Source organism: Triticum urartu, chromosome 3A (assembly GCF_056163025.1).
Source record: "Triticum urartu cultivar PI428250 chromosome 3A, HENAU_Tu73, whole genome shotgun sequence".
In the NCBI taxonomy this organism is placed as follows: domain Eukaryota; kingdom Viridiplantae; phylum Streptophyta; class Magnoliopsida; order Poales; family Poaceae; genus Triticum; species Triticum urartu.
This window is the reverse complement of record NC_141875.1, coordinates 713,140,317-713,162,912: the sequence shown is the minus strand read 5'-3', so window position 1 is coordinate 713,162,912 and position 22,596 is coordinate 713,140,317. Positions and strand designations below refer to the sequence as shown.

Genomic DNA, 22,596 nt, shown 5'->3' with positions numbered 1-22,596 from the left:
CCCTGAAATATGCAATCCCGGTCTAAATTAAACCCTGGCTACAGTTAACCGGGATTTGTCTAGCTGATGGGCCAAGGAGCGGCATGTCAGCAGCTCAACGCACAGGCTTGATACATGACTGGGCCGGCCCACCAACCCGCCCGTTGTTTCGTATCCTTTTCCGCGCGACAAAAAAATGTTGAAATTAAACAGCGAGTACCAGGACCCGATCCCACGACCGCGGAGACCAACCAAGAGCCACTAGCCACTACACCACGAACAGAAACATGAACATTGCGGCGCAGAAATATATAAGAATAGACAGCAGCGTTGAGATTGGAAAACATTTTCGAAAACATTTCTTGAAAATTGCGAGCAGTTTTAAGATGCCGCACTTTTTTGTATTCCATATTTTTGGAAAAGTGAAGGTGTTTTGTAATTCAAAATGAAACACGAACAAATTTTGCAAACCCCAAATAGATTCCAAAAACGCGAACAATTTTTAAAAAACAAATCTGAAAAACAAACAAATTACGAAAAACACGAACACTTTTTGAGATTGTGAACAGTTTTTAGTATTTTTAGAAAATATATAGCAGGAATATTTTTAATTTAGCGACAAAAAAAGTTAAAACAAAAACTTTTTTTTAAAAAGCGCACAAAATTTGTATTGTACGCATTTTGGACACGCAAATAAAAATGAAAAGGTGGTGGACCATAATTCAAACTCGCGGCAAATATATGAAAGCATTTTTGAAAAAATATTTATAAATGAATATTTTTGTTATATATGTTGAACAAATTCGGAATAAATATTCAACAATTGTGCGATATACACTGAACAAATTTCTAATACAAGATGAACATTTTTTTAAATGAGTGAAATTTTTGGAAATTACTGTGAAGATTTCCTTAATATACGCAATATATTTGTATATATACATGAAAAAGAAAAAAAAGATAGTAAAGAAATATTAAAGAAAAATAGCACGAACACTTTTTCAATTTTACAGTTTGTTTTTCAAAATCTATGAATTTTTTCCCCAAATCCGTGGACTTTTATTTTGAAAACCCGTGAACTTCTTTCAAAATTGTTGAACTTTTTCTAAATCCGTGATCTTTTTTCAAAATTTGTAAAATATTTTTATTTTTGAAATTCTAGTTCAGAAGTTTCTTTTTTTCGATCAAACAGCACCAGCATGGGGTCTCGTGTTCGAGCAGAGTTTTTTTTTTGCTTTTTAACGAAAAAAATAGGCGGGCCGGCCCAGCAGGGAGTAGCGCCCTTTGCGAATTTTGTTTTTTAATTGAAAAAAACTAAAGCGGGCTGGCCCAGCAGGAGCTGGTGTGCGCCCTCCGCGAAATGTCTGAATCCCGGCCATCCAAACGACCCGAAGGTTCGATTTAGACCGGGATTGCATAGTTCAGGTTGGAATCGACCGGGATTTCGACTTGGGGGTTCATTTCACCAAACCTCTACATATTCAGGGTTTAAAATAGACTTTTTCCTTTAAATAGTGTAAATACCTGAAGGTAACCGTCAATGCATTCATCGTGACAAAAATTAAATCACTTGCTATAAATGTGTTTATTTAAATATCACATTACTTACCATAACATAATCTATGGCCCATTGTCGAACCATTTTTACTGGGACCTAACAAATAAACTTGGAATGGTATACTATGTAGGGTGTCATCACATAGAGAAAGAGATGCTCAAATGCCAAAACAATGGTTGTGCAAAATATATAAATAAAAATAATAAACATCTAGCCGCGCAAATGCGCTGGTGGACCCGCTAGTTATTGATAAAGAGAGCTCGACTCTCTGATCTCTATTTTACATTAAAAAAACACAATGTCTTCCCCGCAAAAGAAAAACTCAAAGTCTTACAACTACAAGCAGAAAGAAACGCAAAAGATAACAATGCATGATCTTTTTTTTCTTAACATAATACAGACATAAACGCTCATACATACGCGCATACACTCACCCCTATGAATGCACACACACACACCCTACTCTTATGAGCACCTTCGAGATACTCAGGCGGCATATCATCTTGAGATTTACGAAGTCATTGTAGGCGCATCGTCGTCGACGGGAATGTCTTCTCCCACTAAAAGCTCATAGGCAGAAATCCTGAAATAAATCCAGGACTATACGGGCAACATGAGATATCCTCAGATGCCCATCATGGCCACAAGTGGGCCATACCACCTAGGCCCAATTAGCTGTGTAGCCATGTATGATGCCACGCCTGACGATTAACTTCAAGTTCGTCCTCAGTATAATTTGAGAATAATACCACTTTACTTTTTTTTTGAAAATACCACTTTACATTTTCACAATGGGGGTGGTTGTATCTTAGTGCTCCATGACTTTCGTGGCTTTGGTGAAATTATTTGTCGGTGAAAAAAAATATAATGATTGTGTGGCGATCTCAATCGATAGCAAAATTTGTTAGACAGTGTAAAAATTGCACGATAGTAGAAAATTTGTCAACATTTGTAAGAAAATGTGCCATCTGACTCGATGTTGTCTCAAGAAAAATATCAAAACTTCAGAAACCAACATGGGGAGATCAACCAGTGGTGGGGGTGCATGGATGTCTGTAACAAATAAGGTGCATACAATTAGCGGCGGATACATATGTAAAACAATCAACCAATAGCAAAACTGACTCAGTCCGACTAACTAAAAGTAACCAAGCAATTTTCCACTTCTACTACTAGTTACATAGAACTCCTTCACCAGGGAAGGACGCATGTAAGTAAGCCTAACAGCAAGGAGCGTCTCAAGCGCTATGTAGAATTGGATCGTATATCATTTTGTGGCGGCATCGATAATTTCCCAGTTGGTAGCATGTCCTTATAGCAAGGTCGGTAAATGAACGAATCCTCGACACAACACGCGTGTTGCGAGTTGTCTTTATCAAGCTCATCCGCGTCTCCTAGATACTGCATCCTCGACGTGTCGAGATGGTACACTACCACCGCGCCGCTAAGAGCAAGGATGAGTGCATTCTTGTGCGGATGGAATCCCATGATACTGCAGTAGGCACCCTGTTCTACCGACTCATGGTGGTCGGCGCCTCCAACCATGTCGATGTAGTTGTCCTCATCAGAGTCCCATGAATATTCAGAGTCATGTGGTGTGGCCCAATCGTCCACTGTGTCATGGTCGGACAAGCTGACTGGTCCACCATTGCTTCCAACAATCCTCCATATCATCTTGGGTTGTATTTTAAGAGTACGAATCATATGGCCATGCAGGTTGAGGCTGGCGTCGTGTGCCAATGCCCAACCTAGTTGTCCATTGGAAAATTCCATTAGCATCCATACTCGAAGCTGTGAATTGTTAGTCACCACATAATGTACCCCTCTCTCATAGCTTGCTAAGACAGAATTTTCGGGAAGTGAGTACCAGCTTTTTGGACGGCAGGGTTCTCCAGGAAGCTGGACCATATCATAAGTTCCCTTCGAGGGGCATAGAATCACGAGGACGCTGTTGTGGCAATGCATGTAGACAGACCCATGCCAGTAATTAGATGAATGAAATGCATCCTCGTAGCTCTCAGGCGTTCTGCCAACCATGTCGTAGAGGTGCCCCGATGCACAAAGTCCAGGCATGAATTCTCGGTCCTCCCACTGCCCTGTGCATGACGAGTACATTAACATTGGCAACACTTTTTTCATGGGTTCCTCGAACTCATCTGCTTGTGCTTCCTCGAGCGGCGGAACCTCGCCATGCGTTCTAGTGGCTGATAATGGCTCCTTAAGCAAGCCACCCTTCGGAAAGCGGAACACATGGTAGTGGAACGATACGGCAGGGTCGAAAGCCAGGGATATGCCATACCAGCAAAACGGCGTCGACGGCCGCGGTAGACGAATATACCGCGATGTCGCCGGGTTGAGCACGTAATCGTCCCCCTCTTCAAGGAGGAGAAGGCCATTGCAGGACTGGTATACTGTCGCCTGGTGCGGGTAGACGGGGCCCCTGAAGCCAGGCGTGCCACGCGTAGCTGGCGGCGCAAAGAAGGATGTATTGGAGCGGCACCCAGTCTTGTTGACGAAGAGGCCGGGGAAGGCGCGCCGGGGGAAGAAGCGCTCAAGGGAGAGCCAGTGGTCGTCGTTGACGATGTCACGCCACGCACGGCACACGCACTGGGACACGGAAACGTCGCGCCCCGGCAGGCGGCGGAGGATGTCAAGGAGCACGTCGTAGGGCAAGCGCATGCCGTCGCCGTCTGCGTCCATCGTGGTGTGGATCGGTGGCAGATTCAATTGTTTCCGCGGGCAGACGCACGCGCGCAAGGAAACCTAAAATACGCGATGTGATGGGGAAAGAGACTTGTCCTCTACGGATTTGATGGGAAAGAGACTTAGCCTCCACGGCATCTTAAAAAAATTAACCCCGCTACGGCAGTTTGTTTTTTTCTTCGGGGGGGGGGGGGGGGGGGGGGGCAATGTCGTGTCTGTTTTAAGTCATGACAAACTTAACTGACCCAGATTCCGCTTCCAGTGTCACAAATTTTTGCATGTTGGTAAATATTGAATGTTTATCACAAGATTTTTTTAATGTTTTTCCTTTTTTTCAATTTTTTTTACTGTTTATCACAGATGCATAATCACCTGAGAACTGAAGAACAGCACTTCCATGGAACAAACATAGTCATAGGCTGCAGCAAAAGGAATATACTCCTACTTTGGATTAATCAGATGGCCTATGTAGCAATGAATTCGCAACGTCATAAGCACAACTCGTAAACCGTCTCACTTGGTTGTACCAGATAATCAATCAACAAGGACATATTTCGAGCTAAACAACATACCAAGATCATCTCAAGCGAACATGCATTAATCTTATTTGTCATCATGGATGTAAGGGTAGGAATCATCATGAGCGGACGAATATATGGTGTGTAATGACCTCTCCTAGCTGAAGACTGCACAAACATGAGAACGAACTATAAGTTTAGTTCTGATACGCCCTGACATAAATACAGACAGGAATGTCAGACTGTTCAGTTAGCATTTTTTTTAAGTAGAAGAAATAACATGGATGCAAATTTAGCGTCTGTTGTTTTGCTTTGCTCTAGCAAGGGATCGAGTTTTAACAAGAGGTTAAGCCATAGGTTTTGATTAACCATCAGAGTAAATAGACTTCTGAGGGCAACGTATGAACACAGCCATGTGAGCAGTCGCGGAGCATGGCGAAAGCACAAGAGGGGGCCAACTCCATGTAACTCTTGTGTTCTCTATACTGCCATGATTGATGAATAGACTGGAAATTTCTCTTGCAGAAAAAAAAGCCGAAAAATATGCATGAAAAACCATTAAGTCAATCATAGAACATATGCAAGAGATAATTATGTGGCCTCATCATAATATATGTATCTTGTTCACACAAGTACACCATATATAACATTTTCACACTTTTGGTGGTTAAAAAAAAAGACCACACCTTCATGTCCAAAATACAACTAAGCAGGACCAATAACTAGAGATATGTTATTCTACTCTTCCTACTTATAGTGTACTAGTATAAAATTCTGTAGCATTTAATGGAGTGGACATCCAAATGAATAAATTACCATCACGCCTAAATTCTCAATTATCATCTGTGTAATTGAAAAATACGACATACACGTTCTGCAATCAACCAGCCGATAACCAAGCAAGCAAGGCAATTAGGCAAGCATGAAGCACTAAACTAAACCAGCAGGCATGGGCGTTTGATTTCAATTGACGAGGAGCCGCAAGCCCGCAAGAGGATTAAGTTCCGGCGACGGTGCACGGCTTGCTGGCGTCGGTGGCGTGCAGCTCCAACACGCCGGCCCATCATGCTGTACCGGTGGTAAGAAAAGAAAGCAAAAAGGGGGAAGGGAAACGCGATGGAAACTCGAACCTGCGACATACAGATTCGAAGCGCATGCTCCCAGCCACTCCATCTGACTAGCATTTCTTGTACTAGCATACAAACGTGCACTTATAATAACTTAGTACAATCGTACAACCAGAATTACACACTGTAGTGAACATCTTAAAAGAAATTGTATATTTTTTCTGAAAGTGTATATTTTGAAAAAGTGCGACCATTTTTTTCATTTCTAAACATACTTTGTACACAGGAACATATTTTGTACAAAAAAAGTGTATATTTTTTGTACACAATGTTCTGAATCTTGAAGACAAATTTGAAGCACAAACATTTTTTGAATCTTCAGAACAAATTTAGAAATGGAGAACAAATTTGGAAGCGCGAACAATTTTTAAAGCACGAACATTTTTTGAATCTTGAGAACAAATTTTGAAAACTCCCGAACAAATTTGGAAGCGCGAACAATTTTTTAAAGCACAAACATTTTTTTAAACTCGAGAATTTTTTTTGAAATAGAGAACAATTTTGAAAAATCCCGAACAAATTTGGAAGCATGATTTTTTTTTGGAAAATGTGAACAAAATTGGAAGTCCGAACAATTTTTTAAAGCACGAACATTTTTTGAATCTTGAAAACATATTTTGAAACGGAGAGAAATATTTAAAAATCCCGAACAAATTTGGAAGCGCGAACATTTTTTGAATATGTGAACAAAAAATTGAAATTCAGTACATGTTCTGAATTTTAGAAGTTTTGTACTTTTTTGTGTAACGAGAACAAATTTTGAATTTTGAGAACATTTTTTCAAAAACTGAACATTTTTTGGAAACCCGAACAAAATTTAAATTTTTGATTTTTTTAAAGGAAGAGAAGAAAAGGAAAGGAAATAAAAAAGAAAATCATAAACATTTTGTAAAACCAAGAACATATTCTGAAAAAAAGTAAACTTGAAAAAGAAAGTGAAACAAGAAACAAAAAACGAAAAAATGAAAAAGAAACAGAAACGAAAAAAAGAGAAATAAAAAAACAATAGAAAGCCGAAAAAGAACCAGATAAAAACGATACAGGAAAAACACCCGATTCAGGGAACCTTCTGGAAGGTTTCCAAAACCGGTTTGGACGCATTATGTGTGAGCCGGCCTATTTCTGTCGCTCGCGCGCTGCCCCTGTGTGATCGCTCGACAGTTTGCCGCAGCAAGGGGGAAGGGGCGGCCGCCCCGGGCCCCCAACATCATCCCAGGGGCCCCTCCTCTGGCCAGGTACGCACTAGCCCAATGTACAGATCGTGAAGAAAAATCTCAGGTCCAGCAAGCAGCCCGCATCCTTCGTCGCTCCGCATCCTGCTCTCAATAGGAAAACAGTCACGTAGATAGCCTAATACATGGGGCCTGCCTCGCTACAATCATGTTTTCTCCTAACAAGATTGCTACTATCCTAAAAAATACTCCCTCCATTTCTAAATATAAGTTTTTTTAAACATTTCAAATGGACCACAACATACAGATGTATCTAGACACATTTTAGAGTATAGATTCACTCATTTTGCTCCATATGTAGTCACTTGTTGGAATATCTAGAAAGACTTACATTTGGAAACGGAGGAGTAGATAGCTAGTTATCCCTAATTCCACTATCCACCGGAATCAGAGCTTCGATTTCCCTCAAAAAAAAAAGGAATCAGAGCTTCGATCGCGAAAATTGCGACTGCCCACGCGTGGACGCCGACGAACTCCACTCGCGATCGCGAGACACCATTCTCCAGACGCTGCCAGACGCACACGCGCATGCACGGCCAGGCCGCATGGCCGAGCGCCTCCTGCCAAGCGTCGAATTACCGATCAACCGATGTGAATCCAAGATGTATCATATTATTGTTATGAAAATCAGCCATTTGTGAGGTATACATGCTCGTAATCATACTTACAAATTATATCACTTCTGTTAAAACTAATTAATTGGAACAATGAGGAAGCTACTTTTACTTTTTAGTAAATGGTAGAATTTTAGTGCTGAAAGATTCTTAGATTGAATGAGATATTTTTCACATGATTTTTTGCGGTATTTTTGCTACACATTTATTTTCAATAGTTTTGAGTTTAGAGCTCTTAAAGATTGTCTTATGCAATTACATCTATAGTCACTCAAATCATTGCAAATTCAAGAGCTTTAAACTCTTGCGTAGTTAAAAAAAGTCATGGTATCTATATTACGTACTTCTTATTTTCGTCTTCGTGCGTTTTAGGATTGAACGTTCCAAAACATTATTTTAGAAATTTACGCATGAATTATGTGCCGAGACATGCATGATCGTATAGTTATACGCAATCCACATATTATTTCGATTATTAGTAGGCCCAAAGTTTTAGTTTTGCCCCGGGCTCAGCACCGGCCCTGAGTCGGACGGACGGAGGAGTTCATGGTCGTAGACCGTAAACGGCAAGTCGTCGTGGTCGAGTCCTGAAGTAGCGGAGGCTTGGGGAAATTGGCTACGGAGGCTGGCTGGAGCTAGATGCGTGACATGCGAACAGCCAAAATAGGGGAGAACGCTGCTCGATCGTGCTCCAAGCCTGTTGGTGGGCTTTATCATCTGGGCTAAAATACTGCATATACCTAGTAATTTTTCTTTTGCCATTTCGCAAGGGGGGGCCAGGGCCCAGTTTGGCCTCCACTACGCTCCGCCAGTGCATGTGAGAAAAATGGTTACGGGTTTACATAAAGTAAAAAAAACAAAAAAGCACACCAACAGGAGATTCTTGAAAATATGACACCAGCAAGTGGAGTAAAAGAGCAGAGATAAACTGGTTTGAAGATGACAACATACTGTCTTCATCAGAAATTAATCAGTAAAGGAGAAGAAAATCATACCCACACAGATTTTGGCACGGACGAGTACAGCGTTATTGGTGCCATGATGATGTGTGGAAGCAATTGTAATGTTGCAACAATTACAGAGTAACTACTTTAGGTGAACTTTAACAGGCATTCTGAAATCGGTCCGCTTGCAGTTCAATAGCTAAAGTACGTTAAGTTCCAGATACAGATTTGTAAAGGGGTGATACAATCTAATTGATGTCTAAATCTACAGAAGAGAACTTATATGTGCTGCTTTCATTTCATTGTAACAACAAGTACGAAGACTGCAAAAAAAAAAGTATCACAACAGTCAACTCACACTGGTAGAAAAAGGGTCTATAGTCCGGGTTCGTAAGGGCCTTTAGTCCCGGTTCCTGAACCGGGACTAAAGTGTCGGTACTAATGCCCCGACCCTTTAGTCCCGGTTCAATCCAGAACCGGGACTGATGGGCCTCCACGTGGGTAGTGCGCAGAGCCTAGGCAGGAGACCCTTTGGTCCCGGTTGGTGGCACCAACCAGGACCAATAGGCATCCACGCGTCAGCATTTCTGTGGCTGAAGTTTTTGTTTTTTTTTTGAAGGGGGGGAGGTTTGGGGGTTTTGGGGGTTAATTTAGGTGTTTCATATATTGTGTTAGCTAGCTATAATTAATAGAGAGAAGTGTCCTCTCTTATGTCCGTGCTTGGTCGACGCTACGTACTGTACATACGTATAGAGGACTAGACATGCTGGCTAGCTAGTAAGCAAATGAAGGAAACAGAAGATCGTCATGAACATATATGCATACAGAGAGAAGTGATATCAACCACCTCTCCTTCTCCGAGAGATTGGTCGAACAACAAGTTCTCGTATATCTATCTGACACTACCGGCTACATATATACAATAATTATCTCTTACAAATATAATCATACGGACTCAGGGTCCACATAGAATTCTCCGTCTTCAGGGATCACGTGGTCAAGAAAGAATGCCGCCAATTCCTCTTGAATTGCTCGCATGCGAGCTGGTGCTAGGAGTTCATCCCGCTTCCGAAACATCTAATTTAAAGAAGGGGGTCAATACATATATATATATATGAATGAATGAAACTCAACACAAATGATGGTAATAAAATAAAATTGTGAATGTTGTTATTTACGTACTTCATATTGTTCGTCAGTGTAGCCCCGCTCACAGGTCGTGTGGCGGATGGACTCGCAAACATAGTATCCACATAAATCATTCCCTTGTTCCTGCCACAACCACTTTACAAGAAATAGAGGTTAATCAAACTGATAAGCAAGAATGCCAAATGATATTGATGAAACTAGCGCTTGAATGACTAGTAGATGCGCTTAAAATGCTACTATAGTACTTACTTTCGGGTGTCTAAATTGCAGCTCCTTCGGCAGTCCCGGAGCTTTTCTGGTGAATTTTCTCCAAACCCTGCCGGACAAAGAAAACAATTACTTGATATATCAGGAAATGAACAAAGTTGCTGATATGGTGGATAATGATCGATTTAACTTACTTCTCGAGTATTTGAGTCATGTCTGCATAGTCCTGGGGATCTTTTCGTCTTGAGTCTAAGACGGTTACTAGTCCCTGCTCAAGCTTAATCTCTAGGAGAATATAGTGGAAACTGCACACGCATGCATAACTCATCAATTACATTACTATAACCTTGACTAATATATAAGGGAAACCGAATACGCACAAGACAGTAACACTCACTTGAAGTTGTAAGGAAAGAGTATTATATCTTTGTTTTCATTTATTACGAACGATCGTAGCAAGTTGGCCTTGGTAGCTGCGGCATGAAATTTAATCTGAGTTGCATCTATGAGATATGTGTTAATGAACCCAATATCACCGACTTGTCTTTTCTTCAATTCGGCGATCTTCAATCTGCATAATATAGTGAGGATGATTATAAATACATGCAATGAAAGAGCTAAGCTATATAGAGAAACTTAATAACAGAAGTAGTACTACTTACAGACAGTAGCAGGCGACCGTTGTTTAATCGAGGGCCAATTGATTGAAAAACTGATAGAACTCCTCAAATGGAACATGCAACAGATCAATTCCAATGAGGTCATGCTCCTTTTTAACTTTCACATACAAAGTACTCCTCCCCCAGAGTCTCTGCAGATTTTCAAGTACCAATCATGCAATCTTCGCATCATCGTTGATAGAGATCTTTCATCTTTGACGAGAGGCTTTCCGTACTCGTATCTTTGTATCTGCATGTCCATGGGTTCATAATGTACTTCATCGGGCAGGTAATCTGCAAGATTGCTATAACCGGGCACCATCCTCGGATCATTAGCGACGTTGTGGCTAGGCACCTTGAGCGGGGGGCACGATTGCTTCGCTTGTTCGCCGAGCTGGGCAATTTGTTTCCCAGCTCGTCGTTCTTTTAGCCTTTGATCACTGACAGTACTTCCCGACCGCTCCGCTTCGGCAAATTCCTTTCCAATAATGCGCTCATAGTTTCCTTTCGGCGGAGACTTCGGTGGTTTTGTCAGGGCAGCCAGAGTGCGCTTCACTTTCACCGGATGTACCTTCTCCTCCGGAGGTGGATGTCTCTTTGCTCTCAACCCTTGAAACCAGTCATCCACTTCGGTTCACGCGATCTCGGCGTTCTCCTCCGGGGTCCTCTCATATGGTAACTTCTCTGGAGTCTTCAGAGAAGGACCGAATCTGTATGTCCTCCCGCCTCTGGTTGTACTGCTAGACGCCGACCGAGCAGACGGAGCGGTTGTCTTCTTTACTTGCTTACGAGGCGGAGGAGAAGGACTATGACGCGCCGGAGCAGCTGGAGCGGCGGCAGGTCTCTTCCGCCCTTGCTGACGAGGCGGAGAAGGAGGAGGCTGGCTGCTCGGGCGCGTCGGCGCAGGCGGAGAAGGAGGCGGAGTGCCGCCACGCGCCGGAGAAGGAGCCGGCCGAGGGCCCTGATCGTCCCTCGCTGGAGGAGGAGGCGGTGGAGGAGGCGGAGTGCCCTGACTCGCCGGAGGAGGAGGAGGAGGCGGAGGCGTCCAGTTCGGAAGGTTGATGAGCTCCTTCCGCCATAGGCATGGAGTCTTCAGAGCAGACCCCAGCCGAGTCTCCCCTTCACCGGTAGGGTGGTCAAGCTGGAGGTCCTCAAATCCCTCCGTTATTTCATCCACCATCACCCTAGCATATCCTTCTGGAATCGGCCGGCAGTGAAAAGTTGCGCCGGGTTCAGTAGGATAAACAGAGCCAACAGCCACCTTGACCTTCAAATTCATCCATTGCGTCATAAGGTGGCAATTTTGAGACTCCGTGATAGCATCCACGGGATAGCTGGCAGGAGCCGTCAAGGCATGCTCCGGCTGAAGCAGCTCGGTGGAAGCCACGCTGCTTCTGCGCTGAGATGGCGCGGTAGCTTCGGGGGAGGCTTCGGCAGTACGTTTGCTGCGATTTGCTTCTCGTTCCTCTATTGCGTCTACCCTTGCTTGCAGCGCCTGCATTTGGGTCTGCTGCACTTTTTTCCTCCTCTCATGGGATTTGTAACCGCCTGCGTCCGGAAACCCAACCTTCCATGGAATGGAGCCTGGCGTGCCTTGTGTCCGTCCAGGGTGCTCAGGATTCCCGAGGGCCATTGTGAGCTCGTCGTTCTCTCTGTCTGGAAAGAACGTCCCTTCCTGCGCTGCTTCGATATACTGCTTAAGCTTACTGACTGGTATGTCCATTTGATCGTTCGTCCAAATGCACTTCCCTGTTACAGGGTCCAAGGTTCCGCCAGCCCTGAAGAACCAAGTCCGGCAACGGTCTGGCCAGTTAATTGTCTCTGGTTCGATCCCTTTATGAACCAGATCATTCTTAGTCTTGGACCACTTAGGCCGGGCTACGAGGTAGCCACCTGACCCCGTGCGATGGTGAAGCTTCTTCTTCGCAGCATTTTGCTTGTTTGTCGCCGACATCTTCTTACTCTTTTCCGATGTCTTGTGGGCCACAAATGCGGGCCAGTGATCTCTGATCTTCTCATATCTGCCCTTGAATTCTGGTGTCTCATTATTTTCGACAAACTTATTCAGCTCTTTCTTCCACCTCCTGAATAGTTCTGCCATCCTCTTCAGAGCAAAAGACTTGATTAATTTCTCTTTAACTGGGTTCTCTGGATTATCCTCTGGCGGTAGGGTGAAATTTGACTTCAGCTCAGTCCAAAGATCATTTTTCTGCATATCATTGACATAAGACACCTCAGGGTCTTCTGTAGCCGGCTTAAACCATTGCTGGATGCTTATTGGGATCTTGTCCCTAACCAGAACCCCGCACTGAGCAACAAATGCGCTCTTTGTCCTGAGGGGTTCAATAGGTTGGCCGTCGGGCGCGATTGCTATGATCTCAAACTTTTCATCCGAGCTCAACTTTTTCTTCGGGGCTCGTCTCTTTACCGAAGTTGTGCTCGATCCGGAGGGCTAGAAAAAAGAACAAAGACTTAATTAATATGTATACATACCAAAACAATGAATGCATCAATCAGCTAGTCAGCATAGGCTTAACTAATATATATACCTGGCCGGACTCGGTTCGGTCACCGGAGCCGTCATCACGGTCTCCTTCTTGCACCGGCATTGGGTCACCGGAGCCGTCCTCATGTTCTTCTTCTTGCACCGACATTAGGTCACCGTAGCCAGCTTGTTCACCCTCTCCTTCCAGACCATCGGTTTCGTTGAGAAACAACGAGATGGCATCACTTCCTTCTGCGATTATGTCCCTCAACAACGCTTCTTTTGCTTCGTCTAGGGCGGTGTCCATAGTTTCTACAAATATTTACAACATGGCAATTATTATTCAAACATGACAGATGGATATATTAGTGCCAAACGTAGAACTAGCTACCTAATCATAGTAAGCTATCGGGAGGGGGTATATATCGACAACGACGACACTACATCTATGTCCCTCGACGACCCTCGTTCCCGATAAAAAAAGAGGAAGAAGAAGAAAAAAAAGAGGAGAAGAAAGAATAGAGGAGAAGAACTCCTCTATTCTTTCTTCTCCTCTTTTTTTTTCTTCTTCCTCTTCTTTTTTTATCCTCTTCTTCCTCTCATGTTCGAGAGGATCGCCGAGGGGTCGGGAGTTTGCCTAGTGTCAAAGGATTCAACAAAACCATGTCTTCATCATTAGGCGAAAGTAACATGTGCATGATGGTACGAAGCTCTTCAAAGTTGTTCTGGAACGGAGTCCCAGATAGGATAATTCGCTTTTTGGTACAAAGTTCAGAAAGAGCCTTCCGAATATCGCTATTTGGAAGGCCTTTGCTGAATTCGTACCAAAAGGCGGATTATTCTATCCGGGACTCCATTCCAGAACAACTTTGCAGAACTTCATACCAACATGCCCTGGTTACTTCCGGCTAATGATGAAGGCATGGATTTCTTCAATACTTTGACACTAGAAAACCTCTCTTGACCCCTCAGCGATCCTCGACCCCTCGAACCCTCGACGACCCTGGAACCCTCGACCCCTAGACGACCCTCTTCTTCCTCTCATGTTCGAGAGGATCGCCGAGGGGTCGGGAGGTTGCCTAGTGTCAAAGGATTCAACAAAACCATGTCTTCATCATTAGGCGAAAGTAACATGTGCATGATGGTACGAAGCTCTTCAAAGTTGTTCTAGAACGAGGTCCCAGATAGGATAATTCGCTTTTTGGTACAAAGTTCAGCAAGAGCCTTCCGAATATCGCTATTTGGAAGGCCTTTGCTGAATTCGTACCAAAAGGCGGATTATTCTATCCGGGACTCCATTCCAGAACAACTTCGCAGAACTTCGTACCAACATGCCCTGGTTACTTCCGGCTAATGATGAAGGCATGGATTTCTTCAATACTTTGACACTAGGAAACCTCTCTCGACCCCTCGGCGATCCTCGACCCCTCGAACCCTCGACGACCCTGCTGGAACCCTCGACCCTCGACCCTATAGAACCCTCGACCCTAAAACCCTCGACCCTTGACCCCTTAACGACCCTCGACCCTCTACCCTAGTTCCCGACCCTCGACCCCTCGGCGATCCTCGACACCCTCGTTCCCGATAAAAATTAAGAAGAAGAAGAAGAAGAAGAAGAAGAAGAAGAAGAAGAAGAAAATAGAGGAGAAGAAGAAAGGAATAGCTAGAGGAGAAGATCGAAGAAAAAAAAGGAAGAAAAAGAAGAGGAGAAGAAGAAAGGAATAGTGGAGAAGAAGAGAAAATTAGAATATATTCTAATTTTCTCTTCTTCTCCACTATTCCTTTCTTCTTCTCCTCTTCTTTTTCTTCTTTTTTCTTCTTCTTATTTACTTCTCCTCTTCTTTTCCTCTCCTCTTCTTCTTTCTTTCCTCTTCTTATTTTCTTCTTTCCTATCATTCTTTTTCTAAAATTGTAACTTTTGCTTATATAGAACTTTTCTAAAATTGTAACTTTCTATATAAAACTTTCCGATCGGGAGGGGGAGAAGATCGAAGAAAAAAAAGAAGAAAAAAAAGAGAAGAAGAAAGGAATAGAGGAGAAGAAGAAAAAATAAAAAAAAATTCTATTTTTTCTTCTTCTCCTCTATTCCTTTCTTCTTCTCCTCTTCCTTTTCTTCCTCTCCTCTTCTTCTCCTTTTTCCTCTTCTTATTTTCCTTTTCCTCTCCTAAATATATAAAACTTTTCTAAAAATGAAACTAACCTAAAATGTACTAAATCAGAGAACATATATAGATAATCCTTTTCTAAATATATAAATCTAACTTTTTTGCATATATGAACATATATACACAGAGAACATACAAACATATATACATTTTTATAAAAAAGCAAAATACAAATCATCATATGTATGAAAAAAATCTGAAAAGAAGCAGCATACACAATACATATACTCACATATATACATATATATAATCTGAAAAAAACAAGCATATAATATATGAAAAAAAGGAACAGGGGAGGGGCGGCGCCGGCTGGACCAAGGGAGGGGCAGGGGTGCGGGTTCGGCAGCGAGGACGGCGACGGGGCAGGGGGCGCGCGTTCGGCGGCGAGGAATGGGGCGGGGCAGGGTGACGGCGATGACGGGGGCGCGCGGGCCGGGGCGCGCGATGCGCGTCGGGGCAGGGCGGCGATCGGCGACAGTGTCGGGCGAGGGCACGGGCGACGGCGAGCGGACGGCGACGGCGACCTCGGGCGGCTAGGGGAGGCGACGGCGTCGAGGAGCAGCGCAGCAGCCTGGCGGCGTTGGAGAGAAGAATGGCGGTTGGCCAAAATTTCACAAGTGTTGGCTTATATAGCCAGAGCAATGGTCCCGGTTCGTGCTATGACCCGGGACTAATGCTCCCTTTAGTCCCGGTTTGGTGCCACGAACCAGGACCAAAGGCCAATTTTCAGCAGCCCAAAGGGCGGGAAGCGGCGGCCTTTGGTCCCGGTTGGTGGCACCAACCGGGACTAAAGGGGGGCATTGGTCCCGGTTGGTGCCACGAACCGTGACCAATGGCCTTGTGCTGCCCGCGCCCAAAAGTTTAGTCCCACATTGCTAGCTGAAGGGCGCCGGCACTTGTTTATAAGCGCTGGTGTGCCTTCCCATTCGAGCTCCTCTCTAATGCAGGCTTTCGGGCCTAAACTTGCTACTGCCTGTGGGCCTATTGGGCCTTCTGCGGGCCTGAATCCTGGCCCATGTAGGGTTTCTAGTCGTATTCAGGCCTGGAGGCCCAGTAGGTGGCATTTTTTTAGTTTTTTCTTTTTTATTTCTACATTTTTTTGGTTTTTTATTTTTTTATTTCTACTTAAAACTAAATACTTACAGTTTTTAGTGATTTCTTTTTGCTTTTAGGTCACAAAAATTATAAACTTTTTGTTAGTGCCATTAGTTTTAAATTTTGAATAGTTTAAATTTGAATTTTTAAAAATTTGTGTGAATCACTAGTTTATGAATAACTTTACTATAAAAATAGAATTTTTTTCTATTTATTTTTTATTTATACTTACAACTAAATACTTATAGTTTTTAGTGATTTCTTTTTGATTTTAGGTCACAAAAATTATAAACTTTCTGTTAGTGCCATTAGTTTTAAATTTTGAATAGTTTAAATTTGAATTTTTAAAAATTTGTGTGAATCACTAGTTTATGAATAACTTTACTATAAAAATAGAATTTTTTTCTATTTATTTTTTATTTATACTTACAACTAAATACTTATAGTTTTTTAGTGATTTCTTTTTGATTTTAGGTCACAAAAATTATAAACTTTCTGTTAGTGCCATTAGTTTTAAAATTTTGAATAGTTTAAATTTGTATTTTTTTAAATTTGTGTGAATCCCTAGTTTATGAATAACTTTACTATAAAAATAGAATTTGCTTTATTTTTTAATTCTTTATGCTTTTAGTTTTAAAAAGATTATAAACTTTCTGTTAGTGCCATTAGTTTTCAAATTTGAAAACACTTTTTTAGTTTTTTAGTTTTCTTTGTTGCTTTATTTATTTTATTTTGTGATTAACTTTACTATAAAAATAGTTTTTCCCTGTTTTTTTGATTTGTTTTTTGCATTATTTATTTTCTTTTGTTTTTTGATTTAATTTTTAATTCTGTTTGGTTTTAGGTTAGCAAAATTATAAACTTTCTGTTAGTGCCATTAGTTTTAGAAAAATTATAAACTTTCTGTTAGTGCCATTAGTTTTCAAATTTGAAAACACTTTTTTAGTTTTTTTGTTTTCTTTGTTGCTTTATTTATTTTATTTTGTGATTAACTTTACTATAAAAATAGTTTTTCCTATTTTTTTGATTTGTTTTTTGCATTATTTATGTTCTTTTGTTTTTTTCTTTAATTTTTAATTCTGTTTGGTTTTAGGTTAGCAAAATTATAAAGTTTCTGTTAGTGCCATTAGTTTTAGAAAAATTATAAACTTTCTGTTAGTGCCATTAGTTTTCAAATTTGAAAACACTTTTTGTGATTAACTTACTAAAAAAATGAGAATATATGCGCTTATAGAGAAAACTTGATGCACTTCGTGTACAAAATGGACAATCACTTTCAAATGAACTCTGAAAAAGTTGAAAGTTGGGATGGTATCATAATTTCACCCACATAGAATGTGCATGTACAAAACGGACAATGGTAGCATGTTCGTGTGTTACAAAGTTAGCATGGTATCATCATAATAGTTGCGGGAGAAAGTCTTCACTTTTTCTTCGCTTGTGTCATTTGCTTATTGCGCCGTAACCATGGATAATCTTCATTGTTTATCAGGATGCTTGGGTCAGCCTTGACATTGAAGGGAGGAATTTCATGAAACTTTTCATAATCTTCAGACATGTCTGTCTTGCCGTCCACTCCCAGGATGTCCCTTTTTCCTAAAAGAACTATGTGGCGCTTTGGCTCATCGTATGATGTATTCGCTTCCTTATCTTTCCTTTTTCTCGGTTTGGTAGACATGTCCTTCACATAGATAACCTGTGCCACATCATTGGCTAGGACGAACGGTTCGTCAGTGTACCCAAGATTTTTCAGATCCACTGTTGTCATTCCGTACTGTGGGTCTACCTGTACCCCGCCGCCTAACAGATTGACCCATTTGCACTTAAACAAAGGGACCTTAAAATCAGGTCCGTAGTCAAGTTCCCATATGTCCACTATGTAACCATAATATGTATCCTTTTCGCTCTCGGTTGCTGCATCAAAGCGGACACCGCTGTTTTGGTTGGTGCTCTTTTGATCTTGGGCGATCGTGTAAAATGTATTCCCATTTATCTCGTATCCTTTGTAAGTCAATACAGTCAAAGATGGTCCCCTGGACAACAAGTACAACTCATCACAAACAGTGTTGTCACCTCTGAGACGTGTTTCCAACCAACTGCTGAAAGTCCTGATGTTTTCACATGTAATCCAGTCGTCGCACAGCTCCGGGTGTTTGGAGCGCAGACTGTTCTTGTGTTCATCGACATACGGGGTCACCAAGGTAGAGTTCTGTAGAACTGTGTAGTGTGCTTGAGACCAAGAATATCCGTCCCTGCATATTATTGAGTCTCTTCCAAGAGTGCCTTTTCCAGTCAGTCTCCCCTCATACCGTGATTTAGGGAGACCTATCTTGTTAAGGCCAGGAATGAAGTCAACACAAAACCCAATAACATCCTCTGTTTGATGGCCCATGGAGATGCTTCCTTCTGGCCTAGCGCGGTTACGGACATATTTCTTTAGGACTCCCATGAACCTCTCAAAGGGGAACATATTGTGTAGAAATACGGGCCCTAGGATGACAATCTCGTCGACTAGATGAAGTAGGATGTGCGTCATGATATTGAAGAAGGATGGTGGGAACACAAGCTCGAAACTGACAAGACATTGCGCCACATCACTCCTTAGCCTTGGTACGATTTCTGGATCGATCACCTTCTGAGAGATTGCATTGAGGAATGCACATAGCTTCACAATGGCTAATCGGACATTTTCCGGTAGAAGCCCCCTCAATGCAACCGGAAGCAGTTGCGTCATAATCACGTGGCAGTCATGAGACTTTAGGTTCTGAAACTTTTTCTCTGGCATATTTATTATTCCCTTTATATTTTATGAGAAGCCAGTCGTGACCTTCATACTGAGCAGGCATTCAAAGAAGATTTCTTTCTCTTCTTTCGTAAGAGCGTAGCTGGCAGGACCTTTATACTGCTTCGGAGGCATGCCGTCTTTTTCGTGCAAACGTTGCAGGTCCTCCCGTGCCTCAAGTGTATCTTTTGTCTTCCCATACACGCCCAAGAAGCCTAGCAGGTTCATGCAAAGGTTCTTCGTCACGTGCATCACGTCGATTGAGGAGCGGACCTCTAGGTCTTTCCAGTAGGGTAGGTCCCAAAATATAGATTTCTTCTTCCACATGGGTGCGTGTCCCTCAGCGTCATTCGGAACAGCTAGTCCACCGGGACCCTTTCCAAAGATTACGTAGTGTAAATCATTGACCATAGCAAGCACATGATCACCGGTGCGCATGGCGGGGTTCTTCTGGTGATCTGCCTCGCCTTTGAAATGCTTGCCTTTCTTTCGACATTGATGGTTGGTCGGAAGAAATCGACGATGGCCCAGGTACACATTCTTCCTGCATTTGTCCAGGTATATACTTTCAGTGTCATCTAAACGGTGCGTGCATGCGTGGTATCCTTTGTTTTTCTGTCCTGAAAGGTTACTGAGAGCGGGCCAATCGTTGATGGTCACGAACAGCAACGCCTTAAGGTTAAATTCCTCCTGTCTGTGCTCATCCCACGTACGTACATTGTTTCCATTCCAAAGCTGTAAAAGTTCTTCAACTAATGGCCTTAGGTACACATCAATGTCGTTGCCGGGTTGCTTAGGGCCTTGGATGAGAACTGGCATCATAATGAACTTCCGCTTCATGCACATCCAAGGAGGAAGGTTATACATACATAGAGTCACGGGCCAGGTGTTGTGATTGCTGCTCTGCTCCCCGAAAGGATTAATGCCATCCGCGCTTAAAGAAAACCATACATTCCTTGGGTCCTTTGCAAACTCATCCCAGTACTTTCTCTCGATTTTTCTCCACTGTGACCCGTCAGCGGTGCTCTCAACTTCCCATCTTTCTTTCGGTTCTCACTGTGCCATCGCATCAACTTGGCATGCTCTTCATTTTTGAACAGACGCTTCAACCGTGGTATTATAGGAGCATACCACATCACCTTCGCAGGAACCCTCTTCCTGGGGGGCTCGCCGTCAACATCACCAGGGTCATGTCGTCTGATCTTATACCGCAATGCACCGCATACCGGGCATGCGTTCAGATCCTTGTATGCACCGCGGTAGAGGATGCAGTCATTAGGGCATGCATGTATCTTCTCCACCTCCAGTCCTAGAGGGCATACGACCTTCTTTGCTGCGTATGTACTGTCGGGCAATTCGTTATCCTTTGGAAGCTTCTTCTTCAATATTTTCAGTAGCTTCTCAAATCCTTTGTCAGCCACAGCATTCTCTGCCTTCCACTGCAGAAATTCCAGTACGGTACCGAGCTTTGTGTTGCCATCTTCACAATTGGGGTATAACCCTTTTTTGTGATCCTCTAACATGTGATCGAACTTCAGCTTCTCTTTTTGACTAATGCATTGCGTCCTTGCATCGACAATGACCCGGCGGAGATCATCATCATCGGGCACATCGTCTGGTTCCTCTTGATCTTCAGCAGCTTCACCCGTGGCAGCATCATTGGGCACATCGTCTGGTTCCTCTTGATCTTCACCAGCTCCCCCCGTTGCAGCATCACCGTATTCAGGGGGCACATAGTTGTCATCGTACTCTTCTTCTTCGCCGTCTTCCATCATAACCCCTATTTCTCCATGCCTCGTCCAAACATTATAGTGTGGCATGAAACCCTTGTAAAGCAGGTGGGAGTGAAGGATTTTCCGGTTAGAGTAAGACCTCGTATTCCCACATTCAGTGCATAGACAACACATAAAACCATTCTGCTTGTGTGCCTCAGCCGCATCGAGAAACTCATGCACGCCCTTAATGTACTCGCGGGTGTGTCTGTCACCGTAGATCCATTGTCGGTTCATCTGCGTGCATTATATATAATTAAGTGTCCAAATTAATAGAAGTTCATCATCACATTAAAACCAAAGTGCATACATAGTTCTCATCTAACAACATATAGCTCTCCAGAGCATCTAATTAATTAAACCATACATTGAAACTATGTAAAACATTTCAATGCGAAAACAAATGCGATCATAATCGCAACCAAGGTAACAATTGATCCAACGGCATAATGATACCAAGCCTCGGTATGAATGGCATATTTTCTAATCTTTCTAATCTTCAAGCGCATTGCATCCATCTTGATCTTGTGATCATCGACGACATCCGCAACATGCAACTTCAATATCATCTTCTCCTCCTCAATTTTTTTTATTTTTTCCTTCAACAAATTGTTTTCTTCTTCAACTAAATTTAAACTCTCGACAATAGGGTCGGTTGGCATTTCCGATTCACATACATCCTAGATAAATAAAATCTATGTCACGTTGGTCGGCATAATTTTCATAAACAATAAATGAACCAATAGTTATAAAGATAATATACATACCACATCCGAATCATAGACAGGACGAGGGCCGACGGGGGCGGATACCAAAACCATCGCACTATATAAGATGCAATAATAAATGTAAGAAAATGATACAAGTATCTATCTAAACATAAAAGTAAGAATATTTTCCTTTCAGAAAGAAGATAAGAACAAGAGGCTCACCACGGTGGTGTTGGTGATGAGATCGGCGCGGGTGATCGACGGCGGTGAAGACGGGGACGGGGCGTGACGGACCGCTAAATCTAGACAAATCTCGAGGAAAATGGAGTTTGGAGGTCGAGCTTCGAGAGGAGAAAGCTTAAGTAGTGTGGCTCGTGCATTCCATCGAACACCTCATGTGCACAGGAGGTGAGCTAGAGCACCACAAAGCCCTCTCCCCCTCGGCCAGAAAAAACAGAGCACTGTGCTCTGCTCTTGCGCGAGGGGGTATATATAGGCACCTCATTGGTCCCGGTTGGTGGCATGAACCGGGACTAAAGGGGAGCCTTTGGTCCCGGTTCAAGCCACCAACCGGGACCAATGGTGGTGGGCCAGGAGCGAGGCCCATTGGTCCCGGTTCGTCCCACCAACCGGGACCAAAAGGTCCAGACGAACCGGGACCAATGGCCCACGTGGCCCGGCCGGCCCCCTGGGCTCACGAACCGGGACCAATACCCACATTGGTCCCGGTTCTAGACTGAACCGGGACTAATGGGCTGACCCGGCCTGGACCAAAGCCCTGTTTTCTACTAGTGTCAGATGCATAGTCGATGCAGATGAGGAGACACTAAATTATGAGTAATTTACATCTGAGGCATTTCTGTGATGTCACTATTTCACTTTGGATCAGATTGTCTT

At 43.0% G+C, this 22,596-nt stretch overlaps 1 protein-coding gene and 1 pseudogene across 1 annotated transcript; one reads left to right on the top strand and one right to left on the bottom strand.

Annotated features, from left to right (window-relative positions):
- Nucleotides 1–2,439: 2,439 nt before the first annotated feature.
- On the bottom strand, nucleotides 2,440–4,259 carry LOC147982049 (uncharacterized). Its single transcript, XM_087517269.1, has one exon. The coding sequence runs from the start codon at nucleotides 4,235–4,237 to the stop codon at nucleotides 2,783–2,785; it is 1,455 nt and encodes a 484-aa protein (XP_087373395.1). The 5' UTR covers nucleotides 4,238–4,259; the 3' UTR covers nucleotides 2,440–2,782.
- An 18,246-nt stretch (nucleotides 4,260–22,505) lies between these two features.
- On the top strand, nucleotides 22,506–22,596 carry LOC125549730 (small nucleolar RNA Z101; annotated as a pseudogene).

Coding starts and splice junctions, on each gene's coding strand:
- LOC147982049 (XM_087517269.1), bottom strand. CDS start 4,237: ATGGACGCAGACGGCGACGGCATGCGCTTGCCCTACGACGTGCTCCTT.